Below are 17,013 nucleotides of genomic sequence, written 5' to 3'. Positions count from 1 at the left end.
TCTAATATATTCCAAAAAAGTAGAAAAAATGTTAAAACTGTTGAAGATCTAAGCATTTCAAAAATATCCAAAATCTTCCAAAAATGTCAATACTTTAAAAGTCAAAATTTCCAAAAAAGTACTACAATTATTAATAATGTAAGCATTTCAAAAATACCCAAAGTTTTCCAAAAATTTCAATACTTGAGAAGTCAAAATTTCGAAAAAAGTACTACATATATTAAAATTGCCAAGAATGTAAGCATTTCACAAAGATCGAAAAAAAGTCAAAATTTCTATAAAATAAATAAACTTTTGGAAAAGATATAAGCTAAAAAAATATTAAAACGTCTAAAAATTTCCGAAATTAAAATACCGAAATTAAAATACCAATATTAAAATTTCAAAAAAAAATAAAAATTTTCAAAAAAAATCAAAACCTTGAATAATTTCCGATTTTACCAATAGATCCAAATTTGAAAAAAATCACAATTTAAATATGTCAAAATTTCGAAAAAGATCTAATTTTTAAACAAAATTCATATAAAAAAATAGTGCAAATGCCAAAAACATGAAAAATTTGAAGGCCAGAAAAATTTCAAAATTTCTAAAAATTGTATTTTTTTTTTAAATCAAAATTTAGAAAATACCAATATGACTAAAAACAATAATATTTTGAGAAATGAAAATTTTTTCAAAAATGTCATAAATTTGAAACAGAACTATATGGATATCAATATGAAAAATACGTAATTATTTTGAAAATATCAAAATTTTTAAAAGTCCAAGAACTAAGAAAATTATATTAATAAATTATCAGATTACCTTTTTCTGCTAAACATATATAGACTTCCTCAAACCATCCTCATCCACATCTAAATCTCTTAAAATCTCAGGCGCATCATCAAAAAATCTCCTAAACGTATACCCAAAAAGTCCATAAAACATCCCTCCAACACCACCATCACCTCCTGGCGACACTTTTCCACTTTTAGTATCAAAATTGGATACATCAGTATCAAAATCAATTTTAGGAATATAAGGAGCTGGTTGTTGCCTCAAACCATCAAAATCCAAATCCAAAAACATCTGGTGATTCTTGATATCGTCAACGGTTTGTCCTAAACGCTCACCAGGATCAGATAGAAGTCCTTGGATTAAATTTTTAGAAACTGGTGAGATGTTGGGTTTGTCTGGTATGTGTAGATGTTTTTTCCAGTTTAGGAGTTTGTGTTGGGTTTCTGGAATTGTTGGGGCTGCAAACGGAGGTTGTCCGACGAGCATTTCGTATAAAATTACACCTAGGGACCACCAGTCGCACAACTTGGTGTAACCACGTTTTTGTAAAATTTCGGGAGCTATGTAGTTGGGTGTGCCAACTAGAGAGTAGACCAAGTGATCCGGAGGAACATTATAATTATCTATATCATCATTAGCCAACTGGACTTCCAAATCCATTTTGGTCAAATAATTATTTCCCCTTTCCCCTGTGCACAATCCAAAATCCGTCAACTTAATATGTCCATTACCATCAATCAAAACATTATCTGGTTTGATGTCTCTGTGTATAAAATCCATGTTATGCACGCTCTCAATAGCCAAAACCAATTCAGCAATATAGAACCTGGCAAAAGGTTCCCGGAACACTTCAAACTTAACCAAAAGCCCCATCAAATCACCTCCTGGCACATACTCCATGATCAGATACAAATTCTGCAAATCTTGAAACTAAAATATAATTTAACAACCCAATCATTATCTGCTTCAGCCAAAACATCCCTTTCGGCAACCACATGCCTTATCTGTTTTTTTTTAGTACATCTTGCTTATTTAAAACTTTCATCGCATACAGGCGCCCTGTGTCTACTTTCCGGACAAGGCTGACAGTGCCGAAGGCACCAGTTCCCAAATGATGGATTTTTTTAAACATAGATTTCCTAAGTTTGGTTCTTTGTAGGCGTATGTAATTGCTTTCTTTCTGGTACAACATTTGACGCATCTGGTGCTTGGTCAAAGAATTTAGGGCAAGTTTGGTCATTTCTTTCTCCAGTTGAACGCGTCGACGTTGGCGTTGTTTCTGGGATTTTAAGAGTTTCTCTAAGTTTTGTTCGAGGAAGAGCTTGAAGTTTTGGGATGTGTGTTTTTTGATTTTGTATTTGTGTTAGAAGACTTTCGGGGGATGAATGATTGGTATATTGTTTTAGGTAATTGATATTTAGCATGGTTGTCTTGGAGTAAAACATTTGTAGTTGATAAAGCATCGACATTGGTACCAATTGTAGTTTTGAAACTTTTTGGAACATCAGCATCTGGAGGATGTTTGGAGACTTTCTCAAATCCTGCACGAGCTTCTTCAATTTTATCATTTTTGAAAAACATCTGGTCTTCTTGGTTTACATTTGGGTTCTCCTGGTCTTTGAAAACATCCTTGTTCGTTTTTGGAACAGTATGCGGAAAATGTTGACTGACAGTAGATGATTTTAGATTATGTAGTAGTCTTGACTCATCACCAATATTTTTCTCACCCAATTCAACTTTTGGAGGATACTTGCACATCCTGTTTAACTTTCCTGGTTTTAGATGTTGACTAGCACTAGATGATTTTTTTGAATCGCCAGTCACCTTGGCTTTATATAGTAGCCCGGAGTCTTCAGCAATATTTTTCTCGCCAAATTCATCTTTTAGCACTTTTGGAGGATACTTGCATGTTCTGATCAACTTTCCTGGTTTTAGCACATCAGCTCTACAAATGTTATTAGTAAGTAATTTGCAGTTGGCATCCACGATTTTTGAACTAGCATCACCAGATAACACTCCAGGACAATGTTTTCTTAAATCATTTACACAAATTTGATCAATTTTTTTAGAACTGCTAATTGGTGTATTAACAATTTCAAAATTTTGGTTGCCACTAATATTTTTAGGACAAGTAGCTTGTTGCAAAATTGGTTTTTGCACGTGGGTGCTCTTCACAGATTTGATGACCAAAGGATTTTTGGATTTTGTGGAAATGGGTAAACCTTCAGGCTCCTGGTTGTTTCTATTTAGAGCAACCAACTTATTTGGTGACCCTGACAATTTGGATTCAGGAAATAAAGGCAAATTTTTAGATGTAAACTCTGTATTTTGTACAAGATTATGTTGACCAGATATTTCCTTTATGACAGGGCTTAGTCTTGGATGATTTGGTAAACTTGGTGCACCAGCATGGTAGTATAAAATTGGTCTAAACTGGTGACAAAATTCTACTGGTGACTTTGTACAAACTAACATCAAATCTTCACCCTTGCCATCCTTGACCAGTGTTTTATTTTTGTAAGTTTTTGGCGGCAAAGGAGGCGGTTTATTACCATCACCAAATTTATGTGTTTTGTTATCATAAGTGCTGATAAAGGGCGTTAGGGAATCCTTGATTTCTGCCAAGGCTTTTTTGTGGTAATTTGATGTCTTGATGTTGATGTGCGAGATTGGAGAAGACGAGTTTGAAGATGACTTCATGATAAAAACACTTTTGATATTGATCAGTAATAAATTTGGTGGAACAATAAAACTTTTAAATGTTTCTAATTATTATTTTTACACCAACTCTCACACTATCACCAAACTTCACTCCAAATTTTTCCACCAGCCGTCACACTATCTCAACACGCTTCAACCATTTAATTTAATGCACTTTAAATATTTATATAAACTTTTAAGTTATTAACACACATTTTTAACTTGAAAGGACTCCTATAAATTAACTGTAAACAAATAAAATTTATAAAAACCCACAGTACACTATTAATAATTTTATTTAACCATTTATTTTTGATTTAAATTAAAAGAAACGACATTTGAGTTTGCAAACAAATGCTCGAGTGACGTCATGATGACTAAAACCTGTTTCACACGAGACATAAATATAATAATTATTTTTTTAAATAAAACAGAAAAAAACTGCTTGACTGATTATGAAATATAAATGAAATTAAATATAAGCGATTGAGTAAGAATGTAACAATAATAAAATAGATAAATTATTTTACTATACATATATAGAAATCCAGTCACAATAATTATAGATAAATGCATGCTTATATTTAAATTGTGTAATTTTTTATTTGTTTATTAATATTTTTTAACAAATTAACAGATTTAACATTTTTACTTTAGTTAGTTGTAAAAAAAAGTTTAGTTTGAAAATTTAAAAAATTGAAAAATTACTACTCATAGTTACTAATAAAGAGAGTATAATGATCTAGTAATTAGTATACTGCAATGTTTCTGTTTTTATAATAAATTAATTTGTAAATCATTCTCTTATTATTTCGCAATGTGAAAACACCTTTAGGCGAAAGAATTCAAAGAATGCAATTTTGCTTTGCGCGTATTTTTGGTTGCATATAAATCACGGCGCATTAATATTATTAATTATTTTGAATAATTAAATAAATAATCAACAAGTATTAAATTATTTTACTAAAGCAACAAGAAGGAAATACAGCTAATAAAGAATTTTTTCTAATAATCGATAGATGATGGAATTTTTCATACATATAAATTACAAATTGAATATTTTATTTAGAATACTATTATATTAGTTATATAAAAATCAGTCAAGCAGTTTTTTTCTTGTAGTTCCAAGATATTTCGGGCAAATAAGTATATTTAATATCTAAGTATTATTAGAGCTGATTCAGCAGCTTCATTACAAATTCTTTCTTAACTTTTATGGAAAGAATCTCATTATAATACAATTTTTCCAATTATAATTATCTATTCCTTTTCATTATATTTAAGTAGCAATTAAATCGAAAAATATTTATGTATCATCTTCTTTGATATTGCATTCTTAGATTCTCAAAGAACTGATGAATAGATTAATACTTAAAACGAAACGTTAAGACGTTAAGGGGACACTGCATGTGGAATCAATTTTTTCAAAATTAAAAAATGTTAAGAATTGAAATTTAAATAAAACATTGAAGTTAGAAAAGTTATAATTGTCATGGCAACGCTATATTATCCTCCTTTCTTGGTAGTTTAACTGTGAAAATGTCTATCAGTTTGCAGTGCGATCTGACATATTTTACATATAAACAAGCAAGGCGAAATCTTATGATAACAGAATCGGCGATGATACAGTTATCGTAAGATTCTTCCTTGCTTTGTTTATATGTAAAATACGCCTGATCGCACTGCAAATTGATAGACATTTTCACAGTTTCACTAATAAGAAAACATTATTTTATGAGGCAGAATTGCCCCCTCAATTTGGTAACAAATTCTATCAAATTGATGACCTTGACGTGACACGCTTCGGTAGATTTATTCCCCAAAAATAATTATAAATGTATAAAAATTTAAAAAAAATTGACTACAAATTAACGCCGACGCTGGAATTCAATTTGCACAAACACCATTCACTTTTTAAATAAACATCATCATAAACCCCTTTACTACCATAAACACATTTACTTAATTAAAAATAACAAATGCAGCACCCCCTTAACACTTTCTTGGATATAAAACCTCCATCAACACCAACTCCAAAACATTCCATCACCATGTACGAACCAACCTATACATCCCCTTCGACAAACCGCCAGCTATCGATATTCCCTCGCCAGTGCAACTTTCTAAAAGTCGTCGGCCTCTGGCCCTTGCAAAAAACGGAACCAGAACTCACCAAATTCGGCTACTTCTACCGAAGCTGGTGCATTTTCACCATCGTCCTGGTGCTGTTGACCTGCATTGTACAAGCTTTGTTTATTGTGCACAACCTGCACGATATCTTGTACTTCACCGAGGGCTGCTGTACCGTCCTAATGGGATTACATAATTTGATAAGGATCATACATTTGTTTTGGGAACGCCGAAAGTTCAAAGCCGTCATCAGGTTCTTCGCAAGCAAAATCTGGTTCGCCGAAGATGACAACGAAGTCGTGTCCAGGATTTGCGAACGCGAATCAGTGGTAATCAGGATTATATCAATCAGTCTTTTACTCCTGATAGGGATGTATGTTATCCTTCCAGTGGTAGATGTTGTTTTACACCCTGATATGGTCACAAAGCCCTTTCCCTACAAGATGTGGTTTCCCTTCGATGCCCAAAAGCCGGTGGCGTATGTGGTTACTTATATACTGACTTCTTGGGCAGGAATTTGTGTGGTGACGACGCTTTTGGCGGAGGATAGCATTTTTTGCTATTTTATTATTTATACTTGTGGACAGTTCAGGATTTTGAAGGATAAGATTGATGGGTTGAAGGATGGTGATATGGTTAAAGCAAATGGTGATGTACTGGTGGATGGTGGTGGTATCAAGAAGGATTTGAGGAGGATTGTTGGACATCATAATGTTTTGATCAGGTTGATAATTAGACAGTCTTTTAGAATTTTTGATTTATTTCATTTTTCAATTTTGTGATAATTAACTTGAGGCATCATAAAATTTTAAAATTTAAATTTTGCAATACTGAAATTGCAAAATTATGAGATTATGGTTATAAAATATTAAAAGTATATAAGTTTGATATTGCAATATTTCAATAAATCTAAAAATGTAGAATTACAAAATTTTGAAACTAGAAATTTTCAAAATGTTAAACTATAAAATTCTGAAGATAAAAAATCCTAATAATGTCTAATTTTATAATATTTTAACTACATATTTTCAAAATTTTGGTTCAGAATTTCAAAATTACACTTCGCAAATTTCAGAATTACAGACTTTCTGAAATTTAACTATTTCAAAATACACTTTTCAATTAAATAATACCATAATCCTATTATTTAACAATTTCACAATTTTATTTAACATCATATTACTACACTTTTCAAACATATAACACCGTCATTTTAAACAATTTCACAATTTTATTTAACAGAAATTCACTACACTTTTCAATTATATAATATCATAATTCTATTATTTAACAATTTCACAATTTTATGTTTTTTTTAATTACTTTAAATACCCAAAAAATACTTGCACACTTCACAATTTTTGCAATTTAGAATTTTAAAATTATTGCAATTTTATTATTACACAATTTAGTAAAATCATAATTTCACAATTTCACTCACTTCAAATTTTACAATTTTAAATAAACTGAAATTTCGCATTTTTGAATTTTATGTCACATTTTTATTATTCGTAATTTCTCCAATATTTCGTAATTTTTGAAACTGCACAATATATATTCTTAAAACATCATGTTTTGAAAATTTTTGATTGTATTATTTAACAATTTCACAATCTTGTGATTTCAAAATATATATTTTAAATTCTATAATTTCACAATTATATAATTTAATAATTTCACAATGTTTGAAATTTCACAGCTTCAACGTTTCATATTCTAAATTTTGAAATTTTTTAATTATATTATTCAACAATTTCACATTATTATTATTATAGAATATTACTTTTTCCAATATCATTTCACAATTTTATAATTTCATAATTACATAATTTTTGAAATTTCACAGCTTCAACATTTCATATTCTAAATTTGTTATAAAAATTATTTGTTTTTAATTTGAACAATACACAATTGCACACTTACACAATATCATACTTCACGAAATTCCACAATTTAAAATTTCATTTCCTAGTTTTATTATTTGACAATTTTACATTTATATAATATGTAATTGTAAATATATAATTAATTTGTAAACATTTTAGTACTTTAAGATAATACAATTTTTCACTTTCAGAATTTCACAATTTTATAATTAACTAATTTTGCAAATTTAGAATTTCTTTAATGTCTCGATTTATTAATTAACAACTTCAAAATTTCGTAATTTAAGAAACAATTTCACTATTTTAAAATATTACTACTATTTTTTGAAGTCCAATTAAGTTATGTCGGTGCGACGTAACAACTGTTACGTTACACCAACGTCTATGTTACGTTACAAATTATTTTTTCAGTTTCTGTAACAAATTAGAGGAGCTCTTCAGTCCAATTCTGTTAGTAAACTTTGTCATCAGCTCCTTTCTAATATGTGTCGTCGGATTTCAAATAGCTTCGGTAAGCTTTCATTTTATAAATAATTTTAAAAATTAATTAACTAATAATTAATACATATTAAATTGAATTCAGGTAAAGATGAGTTTGGGAAATCTTGCAAAATTAATCGTGTACATTCTATCGGCTTTGAATCAACTTCTGATACTTTGTTTGTACGGAGACAATTTGATACACCATGTAAGTAAAATTATATTTATATATACATTAGGGTGGTCCTTATTATAGACATTTTTGAATTTCTTTGCTCCCAGGGGCTTAAATGCTTCCAAAGTAATAAAAGAAAATTCTGTTAAATAATAAATTTACGTAACTTTTAATTGAATTGCGGACTATCTAAATATTAATATTAAGAGCTAAAACTTATACAGGATTTTTATTTATTAATTTAGAAGCGTTTGAGCCCTTGGGAGCAAATAAATTCGAAAATGTCCATATTAAGGACCGATTACTAAAATGGATATTAGGATATATATGTTTCTGGAGGGTGGATAAAAAGTTAGAGTTGTATGGATTTTTTTTAAATTCCTTTTCCAGAGTGTCGGAGTAGGTGATGCCCTATTTTTCTGTGGCTGGCACGAATGGAAAAGACCAGACGTTACAAAAACATTAATTCTACCCCTCATGAGGTCACAAAGACCTGTAAAAATAACAGCTTTCAAATTTTCTGTACTGTCTTTACCCAGCTTTGGGGCTGTAAGTATGACTTAGAATAATTTATGGGGTTATTCTGCCTCATAAAATAGCTTTGTCATGGCAACGCTATCTTATGCTTGTTTTTTGGTAGTAAAACTGTAAAAATATCTATTTATTTGGCGTGTGATTAGGCGAATTTTACATATAAACAAGCAAGGAAGAATGTTATGATAACAGAATTCTAGATGATGTAGTTATTATAACACTCTTCCTAGCTTGTTTATATGTAAAATATGCCTGATCGCACAACAAATAGGCATTTTCACAGTTTTACTACCAAAAAACAAGCATAAGATAGCGTTGCCATGACAATGCTATTTTATGAAACAGAATTTCCCGCTTAGTACAATTAAAATATAAACTGACTTACAATTTATACTTTCAGATTTTGAGTACGTCGTTGTCATACTTTACTTTGTTGAGAACTTTCATAGAAAGTGAATAGAATAAATAGTTTATTATTTATAATATTCATTTATCATAAATTGTGTTACAATTTGGTAATAAATATATAGCAGTTGTTTCGCTTGTATTATTACATGTTGCGTTATTGAAGTAAAACTTCTAGTGCCACTTGCAAAAATGTTGGTTTAAACCTTCAACAATATATCTAATATCATTCCAGTCACGTTTGTCGATTAATAAGGTAGCATTAAGCTTTTCTTAAAATGTTTATTTGTTTTTATGTTTGAAAAATGATCTACCAGGAGAACAGTCGTATATCAATCGATTTTATACAAACTTGACAAAGTTATGTAATCAGAATAACAAGATGTACGAATCAGAGCATTTTGACGTCATTTCTAAAAAAATGCTCTGAAAATGTTGTAAATTGTCTCAGAATGTTTTAAGATGTCTCAGAATGTTGTAAAATGTCTCAGAATGTTTTAAGATGTCTCAGAATGTTTTGAGACGTCTCAGAATGTTGTAGTTTGTCTCAGAATGTTCTAAATTAAAAAATTTAGCTGTGATTGTTGGAAAATGTTGTAAGTTATCTAAAATGTTATAAATTGTAGTCAATAGTCAGAAAATTTAGTAATTTATCTAAAAATGTAAAGACAATTAAAATTTCATTTCCATAAATAATATATTTACATATTTTATTTACAATATATTTATTTATTTATATATATGCACGAGATTTTTATTCAAACAATAAAATAAAAACAACGGTACAAAAAATAAAAAATGACCGGACATAAAATATTAAAATGCGATAAATTAATTTGTAGCTTCATTTAGTTTAAAAAAAATTAAAAAAACAATATTTTTTACTAACGTGGGAAATAAGGGGGCAATTCTGTTAGTGAAACTGTGAAAATGTCTATCTATTTGCGGTGCGATCAGGCGTATTTTACATATAAACAAGCAAGAAAGAATGTTATGATAACAGAATTCTAGATGGTGCATTATTCCTTGCTTGTTTATATGTAAAATACGCACGGCAAATATATAGACATTTTCACAATTTTCACTAACAAGAAACATAAGATATCAACATAAGGTAGCATTGCCATGACTGCTACATGAATTGCCCTGTATGTATTACAAAAGAATTAATAAAATATTTTTATTCCAACCCCTGAGACAAGATACAAATCGCGTAAAAATAAATAGAAAAAAAATCATCACCTTAAAAATTCTATTAATAAAAATTATTTTAAAAATCCAACTCACTCTTAACCTGCCTCAACAACTCCGGCAACGTCTTCACATCATCATCTTGACCACAACTTTCATTTTTCCCATCCCGAATCTTATTCTTACAACAATTTACACCATTACCACACGACGAAGCATTTTCTGTGGTATCATCAAATTGTTCCAAAGCTTTTTTGACTTTCGAAGACTTTCCTATACCAAGTTTTGGTAAACCTTTGTTTAAGCCTTCGAGAAGCACACAGGCTTTGCAGACTTCTTGGGATGATACAAAACCACACCGGGTACATGTACCTAGTTTAGGGTAACTGATTGTCTCGCTGAAACCCATTGATTCGGCTGAAAAAAAAATAGTACAAAAAATAAATAAAAATAAAAATAGTACAAAAAAAATAAATGAAATTCAAGTCGTTCAAGTATAGAAATGTAAAGTAAGGTTAGGTTTGAGAAATAAGTCACAATATTCGATATTTCTGTAAAGGAAACATATAAAGTATTATACATCGTTAGAAAGGCCTCAAAATTCTTAGTTTTTTTCCTATATATCGCGACTTTGTATTTTGCACGGTGTGACCTACAGGCAAATTGCATTGTTAAAATTCAAAAAAAACTCGAAAAATCTCGAGAAAATTATATGAACACACTTAACAATTTATATATCATTTTATTCGTAATTTTATTCTGCATCTTTCGTACGAACAAAGTTTTTTCGTATCTTTTACGGTTTAGCCTAAATTTGTGTGAATATTCAATTGTTCAAACGCAAAGTACGGTAAGGTTAGGTTAGTTTGGTAAGTTAGGTTAGGTTTGAGTAACAAACCACAATATTCGATATTTCTCTAAAGAAACCATATAAAGTATTATACATCGTTAGAAAGGTCTCAAAATTCCCAGTTTTTTCCCATATATGGCAACTTCGAATTCCGCACGGTGCGGCCTACAGGCGAGTTGCAATGGTAAAATTCAAAGGAAAACTGGAAAATCTCGAGAAAATTATATGAACACACTTAACCTTTTATATATCATTTTATTCGTAATTTTATTCTGCATCTTTCGTACGAATAAAGTTTTTTCGTATCTTTTACGGTTTAGATTGAATTTGTGTGAATATTCAATTGTTCATATGCAAAGTATTATTAGGTTAGGTTAGTTAGGTTAGATTTGAGAAACAAGTCACACTATTTCATATTTCTGTAAAGAAACCATATAAAGTGTTATACATCATTAGAAAGGTCTTAAAATTCTTAGTTTTTTTCCCATATATCACAACTTAGAATTCCGCACGGTTTGGCCTACAGGCAAGTTGCAATTGAAAAATTCAAGGAAAATCTCAAGAAAGTTATATGAACACACATAACAATTTATATATCATTTAATACCTGAGTGTATAATATCCATAATAGCTGTCGGTCTAATTTTCTCAATGCATTTCAAATAAGCCCTAGCATGTCCCCTGTATGCATTCGGTGAAAAAATGCATTCTGTTGAAAAGTATATCAACTTTTTAAAATGGGCGTACATGACTATTTCTTTTTCATACGTGTACTTCAAAGGTTTGAGTCTTGAAATGGAACTTTCTCCACCCTAAAAAGAGTGAATGAGATATTTATTTATTTTATATATATATATATATATATATATATATATATATATATTATTTATTTATTTGATTTAATTCGTACATACTGTATCTCAGTCAGACAATTGTTCTGGTATGAGAGATCACAGCAATTATAACAAAGATAAATCTATATTTTATGTAACAGACTTATATTAAGACATCTATATATTTTTACTTATTACTATTATATACACATATATACACAGAACGCTTGTGTACATACATAAGTACTTATACTTAATTGTAATTAATATTTTAACAGAACAGAAGTAATATACTGTTTAAAATAAGGAATTTTATCTCATTTATTTCATTTATCTCTTATGAAATTTTTCAATTTAAATATGAATATAAATATAAATAATACAGTTATTAATTGTTTATTATTATTAAGATTTTACTTACACTTATGTCTGCAGTGCACCTCTGCAGCCGAGCCAAATCACCTCGTAGTATATTCATAAAAACAGTTTCAGCAATATCATCAGCATTATGACCAGTTGCAATACAGTCAACTTCTAGTAATTTAGCACCTCGGTCTAGGGCTTGACGTCTGAAGACTCCACAGAATGTACAATTATTTTTTCTACCAATCTAGATAGATGATAGTAAAAAAGTTTTATATCCAATAAACAAATATTTATATTTGAAGTATATATTACCTTTGCTACAATTTCATCCATTGTCCACCCATACAAGTCTTTGTAAGATAAAATTTTTAAAGGCATTTGATAGTCTTCAGCATTCTTTTTGACAGTTTCAAGACTATCATCTCTGTAACCTAAAAAAAAAACAATTAATTGCATTCTTACAATGAATTATTTAATTAACTTGCCGTAGGGTAAGTTATAGTAATCGCAAAAAAATCGAAAATGAAAATTTTTATATATCTTTACGTTTCAGAGGTTTCTGAATATTTTGGCATACCTTAGAAAAAATGGATGTATGTGTGTGTGTGTGTGTGTGTGCGTAGTATGTATGTGTGTGCGGATACAAATTTTCGTCGACGATTTCGGGAACACCGATCAACCGATTTGAATAATTCAAAAAACATTCGATTCGTATTGATAAGGAGACGTGCTGATTAGTTTTTGGCGAAGTCAGGTCTAGCCGTTCCGAAGATACGGGGCAAAAAGTGCCGAAAACGGTAACTCAGTTTTTAAGAGAACGGAGCGTCTGATTTTAATATTTCAAAAAACATTTTACTTGTATTTATTGACAAGGTAAAAAACCGGTCAAATTTTCATAAAGGCAGGTCTAGCGGTTTCGGAGATCTAATGAAAAAAGTAAAAAAAAATGCCATTTGGCGGTCAAAAATGATCATTAGACATATGCACATCAAATTATCAGATATTTTATAGAGATTTTAACAATAAGTATAATTTTGGTTTACATTCCTATGGGTTCCGTACCAATGTTTACGCGTTAGACGTCGACGCGGAGCTTACGCGGTTTGATATTTCGTCTTTATGCAGTTAAAGCAGTACGATTGCTTTGAAAAAAAGTTTAGATCTTTCAAAATATGTCAAAATAAAGAAAACATTTTTTTTTCAAAAAAAAAATTAAAAAAAAAAAAATTAAAAAAATTTTTTTTTTCAAAAAAAAGTAATTTTTTGTCTAATTGTTTGTCAAAAATCTTATTTTTTCGAAGTAAATTTTTTTCAAAAATGTTAATCGTTTTTAAAAAAATAATTTTTGGTACGGGAAGTTCCAGCAATTTGCCTTAAGGCACGATGCCTTAATTGCCTTAAGACAGAATTCCACTTACAGCTAGTTTATTATTTTACCTGTTATTCCTTCATCAATAGAAAGCAAAACCAAATTCAATCCATAATCAAATCTTTCGTTAAGTACTTTTAAAACATATGCTAACACAGTGGAGTCTTTTCCACCGGATGCTGCAATTGCAACCTTATCACCCGGTTTGAATAATTTTGAATTGACTATCGTGCTGTGAATTTCTGTTTCAAAAGCCCAGTAGAAACATTCTTTGCAGAGGGCATCTCCTGTTTTAGGCCTCTGATAAAAGATCGACATATTAATATTAATCTAATAATCAAGATTAATTACTAAAAAAAGTAGAAAGAACTTTCTGCACAAGAAGAGAATTTTATAAAGTAAATCATCTTTGACTAATGTATTAGTTTATAAGAGCAAATAAATAAATAACAAAATTATTGTTCTGATTATATATATATATATATATATATATATATATATATATATAAAATAATATTTAATAATTTATCACCTTTAGTACAGCATTTCTAGAACAGTTTGTAGAGCACAAAACAACCATGTTTAAAACCAAATTTCACATAAACAAACAATAAATATGATTAAATATATACTTTAAGTTTAGTTTAATTCAAATACTTTAATTATAAATCCTTAAAAACATTTTATAAATGTATTTATTATATTATAACCTCAAAAAACGTGTACATGATGCGCTGACATTTCTTTCAGAGTGAAGTTGGTAGTAAAACAGAACTGTCAAAAGAAAAAATAAAGCGGTAAAATTCAAATTTGAATATGTGTCAAAAAAGATGCAATTATAAATTGATTAATTATAAAATATAAGCATTAATGAATCTCCGAAAAAAGCAAGCTTAACAAAGAATGCAGTTTATTACAAGTCACAAATTTCATGTTAAAATATTTGTTTATAATTATTTATCGTGAATTTTCTTTATAATACTTGTCAATATGTATTCATATTCATGAATTTATGATGTTTATTTTAATGTTATTAAATGTTTATTAACATTTTATGCATGGATACTAAATAAACTAGTGGTGTATGGCAACGTGTCTCGAGGCAAATTGCTAGAACTTTCCGTACCGAATTAAAATTTTGAAAATCTGAATTATAAAAAAAAATCTCAAAGAACAATCGTTTCGTCAACACAAGCATAAAGTTTTTTGATTCGGATACTTAGTTCTCTCAAAAACTGCAATTTTCTGCACATTTATCTCGGTATCTGCGAAACGGCTGGACCTGCCCCTGCGAAAACTAATCACCACCTCTCCTCGTCATTACAAATCGAATGCTTTTTAAATCATCTGCCTATAAATAGGAATTCAATGTCAATTGAATTCAAATCATTCGAAAAAGGTGGACGAGAAATCGTATCCACACACATCTAAAGGGCGAATGAGACTATGCTCATTTAAAAAATAAGTATAAAATCAAGGTAAGAATGATAACATTCTAGAGCCCCCCCTACGAAGTAATGCCTAATGGCGGTTTCTGTGCGACTGGAAGCAAAGGCAAAGCTGATGTTTTAGTCTGTGTTATACCCAGGTGGTATTGAGTCCGACATACCTAGACAAAAGACCTAGTCTGGGTGTATGAATGCATTTCTTTCTCTATACAAAAAACACATTTATTTTTTCTGGGGTGTGTCAAAATGCTCAGAAACTTTCAAAACGTGAAGATATGCAATAATTTACCCTACGGGAAGTGAATAATAAGTTAAAAATAAATATAAACAAATTAAAAAATATGTACTAATTTGAATTAATCTATAATTATCGAGTCTGACTCGCTAATTTCTGTATATAAATCTATTATCACGTCATTATAACCTTTTAGTATCCTAGCAACCAAATTAGCACCAACAAACAAACCGATACAAGAATCTAACTAGAACGCAATTGCGATTATCGGAATCCAATCGGAAACTTATTGGAAATGTGTCAGAAGATAAATAAAAAGTGCATCAATAGTTTGTCAAGCTCAGGAAAAATCCTGTCAGGATAAATAATAATACATTATTTTAATTTAATAAAAAGTGCATACGTAGTTGAGTTATAAAGTCCTATAGTAACCCTTGGAATTAGTTTAAAGAGTAAAATTGAATGTAGTGTCTGAGGCTGAATAAAAATAGTATAGAGGAAATGTCCTGGCAGAATAACCAATAAAGGACTATTTAAATTTAATAACACATGTGCATATAAAGACGATTATAAAATCCAAGAGTTACAGAAGTGTTAAATCACGTACTGTCTCTGTCGCCAATAGTTTACTGGATACTTGTTATTTTAAAAAGGGACAAATAGACATGAATTTTTGTTTTATTATCTTACAGTAAGATAAGAGAACGAGAATAATAAGATTATAGAGTCTGATTTCTGTCTGATGCAAAATTTATCAATTATGTGATTGGATGTTTCTTTAAGTGAGAGTTATAGTTAAAGCGGTTAAGTTGTTCTTTAAAAAATGGAAGATACAAATATTCTTCCCGGTATAATTACAAAAACAAGAAGAACTAGTGCAGAGATCATTAAAGAGGCCAAGCAGCACATCCAGGATGTTCAAGGTAAAAATATAAGTCGTAAAGAATTTTAATGATAAACCCGAATACGACTCAATACATTGTTTTTTGTTAGTGAAGTGTGAAAATGTCGTCTATCAGGCGTATTTTACATACAAATAAGAAATACAAGAATGTTATAACAAAATTTTAGATAGAGTAGTAATTATAACATTATTCCTTCGTTCTAGTCGTTCTGAATCGTTTGGCATCCAAATTGTACGAACTCGTCTAAGGCATTTCGTAAAAGTTAGGAAATAAGTGCAAAGTTTGTCGTTCGAGAGTACCTATTACAGTTGTAGTAACAGTTTGATAATAAGAGTGATATTGCAATATCTGAGAATATGCCCATAAAAGACCAAAACTCTAATATTATTTATTTATAAATCTAATATTTTACCATTATCAGGAGGTACTAAACTCGTAGACACTTGCAGGCCCTATACGCCTAGGGCTCCAAATAGGGCCTTGTTTGGAAAAGGGGCGCCGCCAGGAAGACCACCGAGTGCCGTCAGGTAACCTTAATAAAATGATAATATTATTATAAATTATTGTTAGTGATTTCAATTAATTTTTTCAATCAATTTTTCAGTTTACATAATTTACAATTCGAAACATTGTCGGCAAGAAATTTGGAACCACTGTCTTTAAAATCAAGAGTGAGTATTATTCGTGAAAATATAAAATGGACTTTACTGACGAGCAACCGTAATTTTG

At 29.7% G+C, this 17,013-nt stretch overlaps 3 protein-coding genes across 3 annotated transcripts; 1 reads left to right on the top strand and 2 right to left on the bottom strand.

Annotated features, from left to right (window-relative positions):
• Positions 1-813: 813 nt before the first annotated feature.
• LOC113386483 (serine/threonine-protein kinase Warts-like) lies at positions 814-3,477 on the bottom strand. Its single transcript, XM_026624262.1, is given in 4 exon segments — positions 814-1,709; positions 1,712-1,783; positions 1,786-2,142; positions 2,253-3,477. Coding segments are annotated over 4 exon segments (2,550 nt in total).
• A 1,979-nt stretch (positions 3,478-5,456) lies between these two features.
• On the top strand, positions 5,457-9,142 carry LOC113386482 (odorant receptor 13a). Its single transcript, XM_026624261.1, has 5 exons — positions 5,457-6,331; positions 7,905-8,004; positions 8,077-8,181; positions 8,539-8,697; positions 9,083-9,142. The coding sequence occupies exons 1-5, from the start codon at positions 5,457-5,459 to the stop codon at positions 9,140-9,142; spliced, it is 1,299 nt and encodes a 432-aa protein (XP_026480046.1).
• A 1,094-nt stretch (positions 9,143-10,236) lies between these two features.
• LOC113385043 (cytoplasmic tRNA 2-thiolation protein 1) lies at positions 10,237-14,318 on the bottom strand. Its single transcript, XM_026622845.1, has 6 exons — positions 14,229-14,318; positions 13,765-13,996; positions 12,640-12,758; positions 12,383-12,571; positions 11,736-11,940; positions 10,237-10,695 (listed from the first exon to the last, which is right to left on the bottom strand). Exons 1-6 carry the CDS (start codon positions 14,274-14,276, stop codon positions 10,358-10,360), a joined length of 1,131 nt encoding a protein of 376 aa, XP_026478630.1. The 5' UTR covers positions 14,277-14,318; the 3' UTR covers positions 10,237-10,357.
• Between the last annotated feature and the right edge of the window lie 2,695 nt (positions 14,319-17,013).

This window comes from Ctenocephalides felis, unplaced genomic scaffold (genome assembly GCF_003426905.1).
Source record: "Ctenocephalides felis isolate EL2017-DRISC unplaced genomic scaffold, ASM342690v1 CF-g0.4_SCAFFOLD_03571, whole genome shotgun sequence".
In the NCBI taxonomy this organism is placed as follows: Eukaryota; Metazoa; Arthropoda; class Insecta; order Siphonaptera; family Pulicidae; genus Ctenocephalides; species Ctenocephalides felis.
Note: the sequence above shows the minus strand (reverse complement) of the source record. Positions and strands in the feature narration are given on the sequence as shown.